This window comes from Stylophora pistillata, chromosome 13, assembly GCF_964205215.1.
Source record: "Stylophora pistillata chromosome 13, jaStyPist1.2, whole genome shotgun sequence".
NCBI classification, from domain to species: Eukaryota; Metazoa; Cnidaria; class Anthozoa; order Scleractinia; family Pocilloporidae; genus Stylophora; species Stylophora pistillata.
The window spans coordinates 13135165-13146681 of NC_142531.1; the positions used below are offsets into that span (position 1 = coordinate 13135165).

At 41.1% G+C, this 11517-nt stretch overlaps 1 protein-coding gene and 1 pseudogene across 1 annotated transcript in view; one reads left to right on the top strand and one right to left on the bottom strand.

The window, feature by feature from the left end:
- LOC111341892 (ubiquitin-protein ligase E3B) overlaps positions 1 to 11470 on the bottom strand; it is a 54325-nt gene extending 42855 nt beyond the window's left edge. The window contains exon 1 of the mRNA XM_088743853.1: positions 11262 to 11470. Coding sequence (XP_088599979.1) covers positions 11262 to 11381 — 120 coding nt within the window. The 5' untranslated portion in view covers positions 11382 to 11470. The remainder of the gene's footprint in view (positions 1 to 11261) is intronic.
- LOC148717725 (uncharacterized) lies at positions 324 to 1079 on the top strand (annotated as a pseudogene).
- Positions 11471 to 11517: the final 47 nt, after the last annotated feature.

Sequence of the window (11517 nt, forward strand, 5' to 3'; positions counted from 1 at the left end):
TACTCTGTTGGTTCATTCACTTTTGTAAAGTTGGTGGTTCCTATTTAAAGGAGCCATTTTTTTTCATTTTTGAGCTGGATTACATCCCTACTCATAGAACCTTGGATCAAAGGTCAGTGGAAGTAATCTGCCCTCCCTCTGCATGGTTGTCACCAGTGGTAAGTACCATCGTAATTGTCTGCAACACGCCAACTCCAAGTGCTTAACTGAACCAGTGTGTTTGTGGATAACATGCTCATGCTCCCTGGCATCAACGATCTTTAACTCCGCAATTGCAACAAAATCACGGACGGTGCTGTGGGGGCATCTTACTAGCATCCAAGCGGGAATGTGCAAATAGCACACAGATGGTTTTAAGAGAAAGGTAAAACACTCCCGATGGCTTCGTCTGGGAATGTCCAGCAGCTAACTGCAGAAAGTGTAGATCAGTCAGGGCTGGATCTTTCTTTGAAAACTCCAAGATTCCACTCACACAATAGTTGTATGTCATCTACCAGTGGTCCATTGGCGAATCCAACAAAAGACTCTCTCTGCTAACCAGATCATCACTTCGAACCATCGTGACTGTACAAGACAAAATCTGCAATATCTGCTCCATGAAGATCTTCATGCTGGGGGGCCAAAGGAAAACAGTGGAAATTGACGAGTCAATGTTTGGCGACAAGCAAAAGTACAACCGTGGACGGGTTTCTGAGGGGCAGTGGGTATTTGGAATGGTAGAGCGAGATGCTGGGCAAAGTCTATTTTTTCGTATTCCAGATCACCAACAAGAGACCTTGGTAACCAGACTAGGTCGCAAGTTCATTGAACCAGGCACTGTGATCATTTCTGACAAGTTCTCGCCATACTTCAACCTGAACGATGTAGGTTACATTCACCTGATGGTCAACGATTCAGAAAACTTTGTTGACCCTTATACTGGAGCACACAGCAACGCTATAGAGGGACTCAGGAGTCAAGTGAAAAGGAAGTTGAAGGCGATGAATGGGACCACAAGAGCCAAACTGCCAGGTTACCTTGACGAGTTCAGCTGGAGTAAACTTCAACCAGAGGTGAACCAGGGAGACAGATTCACTTAGTTCCAGTTTAGATAAATGGCTCTTCTAAGAGCCACCAAATAAAAAAAAACTCAATGACCAACCTGATGAAGTCTTTTATAATGAAAATAAAATGAAGTTTAATATAACGCCATAAAAAGGTACACTTTCACATTTTAATAGTCACTATAAGCTAAAAAAGCAACGATCGCGACCTGTCACAAGAAAAGAAAGATTAATCAGACATACATGAAGTATTGAAAACTGTGGTTTTGCAATGCATTGTAGAGTGACTGACAAACTTCCTTTCTGCTATCGAGCAAACAAGACAGTCTTTTTAAGCATTAAAATACAAGTTAGGAGGTAAGTAAATACAACAATTGGCTCGTTCAGCCGGCTATCAGTAATGTGTCAGCCAACTGTCGGCTGACAGGTTACCGACAGCCGATCACGGGAGCTATTGTTCACTTTTACCCATACTTCTTCAAGGGATCTGCTTTTTCCTTTGAGGCCCTTTCTCTTTGCACAAGCATCACACTTTCTACACCACTCCTCCACATCTTTCCCACAATAGATCCAGTGGAAATTATTTCTAAGCTTTGAAAGGGTTCTTGTGACACCAAGATGTCCAGAGGTACGTGAATTATGCAAATAAAGCAACACATCCCGACAGAAAACTTTTGGCACCACAACTTGTACCTCACTCAGCGCCTGTCCAAAGGCAGGGCTTTCAATCCTTTGGTACAGAATTAATCCAGTTGTGGAGTATCAAGGAGTCCCATTGAACCCAGCAGGCTTTTACCAACAGAGCCATTAGAAAATCTTCCTACCATTTCAGCTTCTTCTTCTCCTCCTCTTTCCATTCAGTTATCTTCCACAATGCACTGTCCTTCATCTGTGCTTCTCATAAATTCTTATCACATCAGCTGCATCCTCATCCTCAGCCAGGGTCATTTATAAAGCTGACAGTGGTTAGCTTATATTCCTGATTCACAAGCCTTGCTCCTGGACTAATTTTCTGTAATTTCTCTCCTCTCACTGCCCATCCAAGTTAACTCATACAATGGTCTTACAATTTTAACAAGCCAGAACAAACATTGTGTAATGCAAACAAAGACCAACAAAGCTGAGAACTTCCTTTGGTTTTCAAAGGGGTTACTCAGGAGTAAATTGCCTCAACTTTGTTAGGGTTGAGTGTGATTCTGTGATCTTCCACCACATGCCCCAGGAGGCTGAACTTTCTCTTGAACAAGACACATTTTTTATGATTCAACATGAGATTTGCCGCCCAAAGTCTCCTGAACACTAGCCTGAGGTGATGGGTGGCCCATCAAAATCTAATGGATGGTCAATGATATTGTCCATATGAACTGGATGAATCTCCAGGGAAAGGTGGGTGAGAACAGTTTCTGGAGGGTTGTATAATCCAAAAAGCATCCTTGTGAATTGCCAAAGTCCTTGACCTGCAGAGAATGCAGTCCTCTCCTTAGCATCAGAACCCAACTATACCTACTTGATAGGATGTGGAGAACCAACTTAAGCCCAATAGTGCATCCAGGGTGTAATCTACTCACAGGAGGGGATATACATCCTTGCAAGTAATAGAGTTCAACTTCCGATAGTCAACACAAAACCTTGTGGAGCTATCTCTTTCTGGACCAGGACAATTGAGGAACACCAGGGACTTTGTGAAGGCTCTTGACCACACCTTGCTAGGCCATTTCCTCTATATAGCCTTAGATGCCTCTCTGACACACGTTAAGGGTAAACCTCATGGGTGTTGCCTAAATGGAGTTGCAGTTCCTACGTCTTCGCCATGCAAAACCATACTTGTAGAGCCCAAATCACTGTCCCTTGCTGAGTAGGTCCTACTTTCCCATAAGGAGTAGCTTTACAACTTTACTCTGTTGCTCATTTAAGCTACTGCAGCTCCTGGAATACGAGTTAAACAAACTTTCCAAAAGCTCCCTGTCTGGCCTACTGTGGCAAGTAACAGGATTCAGACCAGCTTGCCCTTTCTACTGTCCATGGGATAAGGCCATGACCACTGCCCAAAGTTCACGTACTGTAATGTTAGTAGATTTTTGTATTTTTTTTTTCACCAGATGAGCCAGAACAACTAGCTCCTTTTTAAGATGCACCAAAATTTTTCCTACTAAGATACCCCCACTTTCACTTTCTCCAGTCTGACTTGACTAACTCCTCCAAGGACTTTGCCCCAAACCACAACCCCCGAGGAAGTATTTAACTTGACAGCTTGATCAAGGATCAGAATCTGAGGGGTCCAGAGTGGTCTGAAGATTGTATAGGAACTTCTAAACCATGGATGGACAGTACCGTTCGATTTGCAATCAATAATGCAACCATAATTCCTGAGAAAGCCTCCACCAAGCAGATATGTGACCTCTCACGTGAAAACATTCCTAACAGTAGCCGTTGGAACAGTGAACGGAACGGCAAGCAAACGGGCGATGAACGGCTAGGAAAGCCATTTGAAACGGATACTGTTATGACCGTTATGCCGACCAGTCACGTTCTCTTGCGCTCTGTCTAATTTTTCCTGTTTTCTACTCATATTAAGACCTCCTAGGGAAATTGACGATGTACAAAGGTGTGTAAGCACCCAGAGCTTCGTCTTGGATTACTTGAAGGAAGAAAGTCTCTACCATGGCTCTGCGAATGAATGTTTCTTGCCGTGCTTTCTTTCAAGTTGTGATCATCAAAACTCCAGCACATGGGATATTTGCATATGTTTGAGCGTGTACAACACTCCCAGAGAAACAAACAACAAAGCTCCTTTCGTCCCTGAGGAACACAACAACAACAAAGCCTGTCTCATTATCTACGCCGAGCGAAGCAAACGATCTCGCTGCCCTTGCTTATATTACATAAATTGTAGTGCATGCTTTCGTCCTTCTCTTATACGTTGTGGAGACATTGAAGTAAACCCAGGCCCAAAGAAGTCGCAAAAAAATTAATGTCAAGAACGTGAGCAGACCTTAAGGAAAAACCAGAAGCACACAAAATGCAAATTGACTTGCCTTGCCGTAAATTGTCAAAGCATCAAGAACAAAGTCGCCGATAATGCTGCAATCGTCGATCAATACAAACCAGATATAATTCTCGGCAATGAGTCCTGGTTATACCCAGATATTGAGAACAGCGAAATCTTCCCAGATAATTATAACATCTATCGAAAAGACCACATATCTGACAACCATGGTGGCATTTTCCAAGCAGTGAAGAAAGACATTATCGTTACTCATCGCGATGATCTGAATACAGACTGTGAGATTATTTGGACCCAATGTCAGATCCAAAATAAAAGATCAAAATCTCTATTCTTTGCTACCTTCTACCACCCAAACAAGACCGATATAAACAGTCTACATGAATTGGACTCATCTTTATCCAAATTAGGCAATAGATTAAATACTAGCAATGTAATCGTAGCGGGAGATTTCAACGCCCCGGACCTTAAATGGAACAGCCTTAACTGACAAATTGCACCTTCAATTCTGAACAGTTACTTGAAATCATCGATGAACATGGACTTACCCAACTAGTAAAGGAACCTACTAGAGATGATAACATTCTCGATCTCGTGTTGACAAATAATGTCAATATCATTAACAATGTTAGGGTAATCCCGGGAATAAGTGATCACGATATGGTTCTCTTTGAAGTGAACCTGGCATGTAGAAAGAAAAAGCCAGTGAGACACAAGATTTATACGAGGAAAAGGGCAGATACCACCCGTATAAAGAAAGAATTACAAGACTTTGCGAACAACTTTGTAGAAATGAAGAACGAATCCGTAAACACAAAGTGGAATATATTTCAACACAGACTCACAGGAATTATGGACTCCTGTATACCACACAAGTTTACTACCTCGCGCTATAACCTACTGTGGTTTAATCGTAGCTTGAGAAGACAGACAACGAAAAAGCAAAGGCTATACAATAGAGCGAAGAAATCTGTAAGCCAATCCGATTGGAATAAATTTAAATTAGTAAGGAAACAATTACACAAGAACTTGAATGAGTCCAGGAAAAATTATCTTTCTGACTTTCTCTGTGATTCCATAAAACAAAACCCGAAGGCTTTTTGGTCACGCATCGAAAAACTAGGAAAAGAGGGTACAGATACCCAGGACCTCAAAGTTAGAAATAAAGTGTTTATCAAACCGAGAGCTAAGGCTGAAGTGCTAAATAGCCAGTTCTCCAGTGTTTTCAACAACGAAGAATCAGAGAATATCCCAGATCTTGGCAAAAGCCCTATCCCGACTATTGGAACAATAAAAATCACAACCCATGGAGTTGAAAAGCAACTTAGCGAGTTGAAGGTAGATAAAGCGTATGGCCCAAATGGAATTCCACCCTGGTTTTTAAAGGAAAATGCCTATGAAATATCACAGGTCCTTACTGACATATATCAAGATTGTATTCATACCAGAACTGTGCCTATCCAATGGAAACATGCCAACGTATGCGCTATTCACAAGAAAGGAAAGAAATCTGATCCTTCAAATTATAGGCCTGTGTCACTTACCTGGATTGCATCAAAGGTACTTGAGCATATTGTACATAGCCATGTTATGAAGCATCTTTCACGATATAGGGTGCTCACTGATTGTCAACATGACTTTAGAGTGAAACGATCAACAGAAACACAGCTCATATGTACCATTCATGACATAGCAAGTGCTATCCAGTCTAACAAAACAATTCACGCCGCAATCCTTGATTTTTTAAAAGCATTCGACAAAGTTCCCCATTGTCGACTCTTGAAGAAACTTGATTATTACAGAATTCATGGCCCACCACTTAACTGGTTTGAATCATTCCTAACACAGCATACCCAATCAGTGGTAATTGAGGGGGCATCATCTGCCCCTGTAGTTACCACATCTGGTGTTCCCCAAGGAACAGTCTTAGGACCGCTACTGTTCTTAATGTATATAAATGACTTACCTGATACTCTTAAATCTACTGTTAGACTTTTTGCTGATGATGCATTTTTACATAGGACAATTTGTTGTGATGAAGACACAGCCGATCTCCAAGAGGACTTGTATAGATTAGAAGACTGGCAACAAATGTGGAAGATGGAATTTAATCCTTCAAAGTGTAAGATCATGTGTTTTATAACCAAGAGAGATCCACCAAAGCGAGAATACGTATTCTGTGGACAAATCTTAGAAGAAGTGGAATCTCACCCTTATCTGGGGGTAATGCTCGATAACAAAATGAGGTGGTCACCACACATTGAAACAATCACATCTAGGGCAAATAAGGTCCTGGGACTTATCAAGAGAAACCTGTGGAATTGTCCAAAGTCAGTGAAAGAAACCGTGTATATGACACTTGTGAGGCCAAAACTCCAGTATGCCTGTAGTGCATGGGACCCACATTACCAGAAAGATAGAGCCGCTCTAGAAAGGGTACAGCGGAAAGCAGCCCGCTTTGTCACTGGAAATTACGATCGAACAACGAGCGTGACGGAAAGGCTCTCCACTATGTACAAGATGTGCCACGGCCTCCTAGATGGGGATTGGGGGGATTATTTGATAACAAACAAAGAAAGGAGAACCTGAGGAAGCCATGATTTTAAATTTATTGTACCGAAATGAAGATATTTTTAGATTTTCTTTTTTCCCCAGGACAATAACTGAATGGAACAAACTTCCAAAAGAAACTGTTTCCAGCCAATCCCTCCATATTTTTAAAAACAAACTAACTTAAATTTATTTATCGGTAGTTTTAAATAGTTTTTAATAATTTTTATTAGTTAATTTAATAGTGTTGTATATTTAGTATAGCTTCACTTATTATTATCTTAGAGTTGGCGTGATGTCCTAACCGATTTTGCCGACATAACGATATTTAGATTTAGATTTAGATGTAAATGGATGAACGGCTAATTAAAATTTTCGAATGGATGAGGTCAAACGGATGAACGGCTAGTGAAAATTTTCAAACGGACGAGGTCGAACGGATGAATGGCTAATTAAAATTTTCGAACGGATGAGGTCGAACGGATGAACGGCTAATTAAAATTTTCGAATGGATTAGGTCGAATGGATGAACAGCTGATGAAAATTATCGATCGGATGAACGGCTAATTTTTTGAACACTAAGATGAGCCTCACAGATGAGATCAAATGGATAAACAGCTAAGTGGTCGAACAAGTGATCGCCTGTAGAAATTATTTGAACAGATGGTTTCATGAAAACGAATGCCGACACAGGTGTCCCAAGCTCTCATCTTAGCCAAAGCGAAGGATTATTTCATGAAAACGTCACGCCTTGGGTGACGCGGTGTTAAGTTACGCGAGGTATTTGACACAATCTGTGAAAAGATCACTTGAAACGAGTCTAAACTTGATCGTTTGAATAACTTGACTTCGCTTTTGGCGCATTCAAATGGATTATAATTAACATTTTTATTATTGAATTCGACTGATTAAGATACAAACAAGGAACTTGCACGCGAAATGCATACAATTCGATACTTCTCAACCTCAATTCAGGTTTAAATTTCCATAATCCCAGCTTTCCTGTCAGTCCATCAAAAATGCATTGCCTTGGTAACTGCTAACAACTTGTGTCAATTACCGCCATTTCACACAATCACAAAATGGAGAATTCAACGAGAGAAGATATGGATTGTGATCACACCAAAAATGTTTCTACCATCGTTGCCAAAGTGCCAAGTGAACGGCTGATGAACTTTCTCGAACGGATGATGAATATTCAAGAACGGATAGCTGGAGGTGTTCCAACAGATTATGAATATTCAAGAACGGATAGCTAGAGGTGTTCGAACAGATGATGAAGTTTCTTTAATGGATAGCTCAAACGGTTCGAATGGATGATGAATATTCAAGAAAGGATAGCTCAAGGCGTTCAAACCATGCCAATCCATTTGAAGGGCTGATGAACAGCTATCCGTTTAAAAACGGCTAACCATTTGGAACGTTTTCCCGTGAGGTCACATATTTGTTGGCCATTGGAGCCACCCAGAACTGTTACATGACATTTATCTCTCCAATCATTAGATTAAGCTTGACATTACACTTGACAAGAACAGTCCCACTATCTAGGATGTGAAAATTTTTCTTTGTAGCCAACTACACAGGACCTCCTGTTTCAAAATAGCCTCCAGCATCTTCAGATTCATAATCCACACATTAGGTCCTGAGTCAATCAAAAACTAGCAATGAAGTACTTGCACGAATCCTGGCACGAAAGGTCCACCACCACCTCTGCACTTGGCTACATCATTAACAGTGAAAACATCTTATCCCTTGCCAACTAATTCCCCTTTGTGGTCCCAACTTTGACCACACTTCATCCAATACGCTGCTAATTAGTGTTTCCAGCCTTTAAGTGCTCTCCTCAGACTGGGTTCTAGATGGAACTTGTCCCTCTAAGTCCTCTCCATTCACAGGGCTTGACACTAACTTTTCAACTTACTAGCCAAGTGGCTAGTGACATCTTAGATGTTTTTTGATGTTACGACAATTTCAGTCTGTTTACTAGCCAAACTGGCTAGTGGAAATTGAAAACCACTATAGTCAAAACTGAATTTCTATGAGTCTGTGGCTTGTGGGCTACCGTTAGTGTCGAGCCCTGATTCACCTGAAAATCCAAACAAACTTGGCAAGCCATACTTCTGGAAGGCACCTGACCCCAACTGTTAGCCAACTTATCAGATTAAAGCTCCCATGCTGACTCAAGAGCTCCTGGATTAGCTCGCATCTTCCCTGCCAGACACCCAGGGGTAGTTCTTTGTCAGGCAGTACATCCACAAACTGATCCCTAGCAAGAGTGTCTTGAAAAACAGCCTCGGCTTTGGTATAAGCTAATTTTACCAACCGTTCTAAATCCAAAGCTAGCTCAAGTAATGACTCATTACAGCACTTTGTGCATGTCTTAAACTTTGCTCAGACAAGTTCAGATTGATGAAAAGCCCCAAACCAGTTGTTGAGGGACTTCATAAGAATATCATTGTCCCTCTGAGCTTTCCTTGACAGATTACTTAACACTAGGGAAGCCAATCCTTCCAGGCTTCTTTTCTAATCATTAACTTCCTGCAGTAGGTGATCTTGAACACTTTCCCACCAAAAAGTTCTGTAAAGGAGCAAGAACATCTGAAACTTCTTGATTAACTCGGAGCTCCCCTCCCTCCATCTGTTATCTCAGGTCCCTTGTTCACAGTCTCCTCTCCACTTGTCTCCACTAGCCCAGCAAAGGTGTTTGAAAAGATTTGCATAATCACAACACCAGTGACTAACCCAGAATTAGAACTATAATTTGATGACAAATTATCAAATCCTTCAACCAGGTATTCTATACAGATTTCTCGAGATAAAGTTCACCTCACTCTGCTACCAAAATGTTACAAAACAATCAAAAAAGAGCAGGATATACTCTCGTAAAGAGCAAAAACACACCACTTGCTACTCAAAGTCTCGCACACTCTGCCCTAACGGCTTACCCTGAATAAATTAAAGTTCCTAATTAACACTTAGACAGGGCTAAGACACTAACAGTAGCCTACTAGCCACAGACTAGTAGAAATTAATTCGGTTTTGGCTAGTGGTTTTCGGTTTTCACTAGCCAGCCGAGTTTGGCTAGTAAACGAACTGACACTGTCGTAGCATCTAAGATGTCACCAGCCCCTTAGCTAGTAAGTTGAAAAGTTAGTGTCGAGCCCTGTTCGGACCTATGCCTATTGCTCTTGCAACAAATATTCTTGCTTTTTTAGACCACATTTTTCGTCTAGATACAAATTGTACCCACAGATTGACGAGAGATGGTTAAATGGGGAGCTGAAACGGCGCAGTTGAATTTTAAGCACATTTGAAAGCGGTTTTTAAAAGATCAGATACAATGAAATATATGAAGTTCATATATTTTGAACTGCGGTATTAGATACGTATGATGCACGATCCTCGCAGCAGATAGCGCTATTTAAGCAATAGCAAAAATCAGACCTGAAAAAAAAAGTCAGGCCTGTACGGGATTCGAACCACTGACCTCTGCGATACTAGTGCAGCGCTCTACCAATTGAGCTAACAAGCCAACTGGGAACAGGCCATTAAGTTGATTCGTAATAAACCCGTGAAAGTGATAAATCAGATACAATGAAATATATGAAGTTCATATATTTTGAACTGCGGTATTAGATACGTATGATGCACGATCCTTGCAGTAGATAGCGCTATTTAAGCATAGCGAAAATCAGACCTGAAAAACATCAGGCCTGTACGGGATTTGAACCACTGACCTCTGCAATACTGACCTATTTAAGCAATAGCGAAAATCAGACCTGAAAAAAATCAGGCCTGTACGGGATTCGAACCACTGACCTCTGCGATACTAGTGCAGCGCTCTACCAATTGAGCTAACAAGCCAACTGGGAACAGGCCGTTAAGTTGGCTTGTTAGCTCAATTGGTAGAGCGCTGCAGTAGTATTGCAGAGGTCAGTGGTTCGAATCCCGAACAGGCCTGATTTTTTGCAGGTCTGATTTTTGCTATTGCTTAAATAGCGCTATCTACTGCAAAGATCATGCATCATACGTATCTAATACTGCAGTTCAAAATATATGGACTTCATATATTTCATGGTATCTGATTTATCACTTTCACGGGTTTATCAGGAATCAATTTAATGGCCTTCCCCCAGTTGGCTTGTTAGCTCAATTGGTAGAGCGCTGCACTAGTATCGCAGAGGTCAGTGGTTCGAACTCCGTACAGGCCTGACTTTTTTCAGGTCTGATTTTCGCTATTGCTTAAATAGCGCTATCTACAGCGAGGATCGTGCATCATACGTATCTAATACCGCAGTTCAAAATATATGAACTTCATATATTTCATTGTATCTGATTTATCACTTTCACGGGTTTATTACGAATCAACTTAACGGCCTGCTCTCAGTTGGCTTGTTAGCTCAATTGGTAGAGCGCTGCACTAGTATCGCTGAGGTCAGTGGTTCGAATCCCGTACAGGCCTGATTTTTGTTTCAGGTCTGATTTTCGCTATTGCTTAAATAGCGCTATCTACTGTGAGGATCGTGCATCATACGTTTTTAAAAGATTGTTGCAACTTTTCAAGGATTTTCATAATTTCATTTACACTCATAAATGGCGATCATTTGGTTTTTGGAGCATATTCCTCATTCACGATCAGCCTTGGCAGTCTTAAAACAAAATACCTGAATGCGAATAGCAGCTCTTTCCCTTTCTTTTCCTTCAGCTCGTTGTTGTCGAGCAGCCTGCACTTTTTCAACAAATTCGACGCGATGCTTTTTTTCATTACCACCGAACATTATCATTAAAATTTCAGCTAACTTCACATTATTCGAAGCGGATAACTCAACCTATCTCTGTCGTCTATGTTCCTCAATTTAATGAACAGTGCTAGGGGACCGCGCAATTAGAGAAGGGAGATATTGTATGTTTGTTACATCA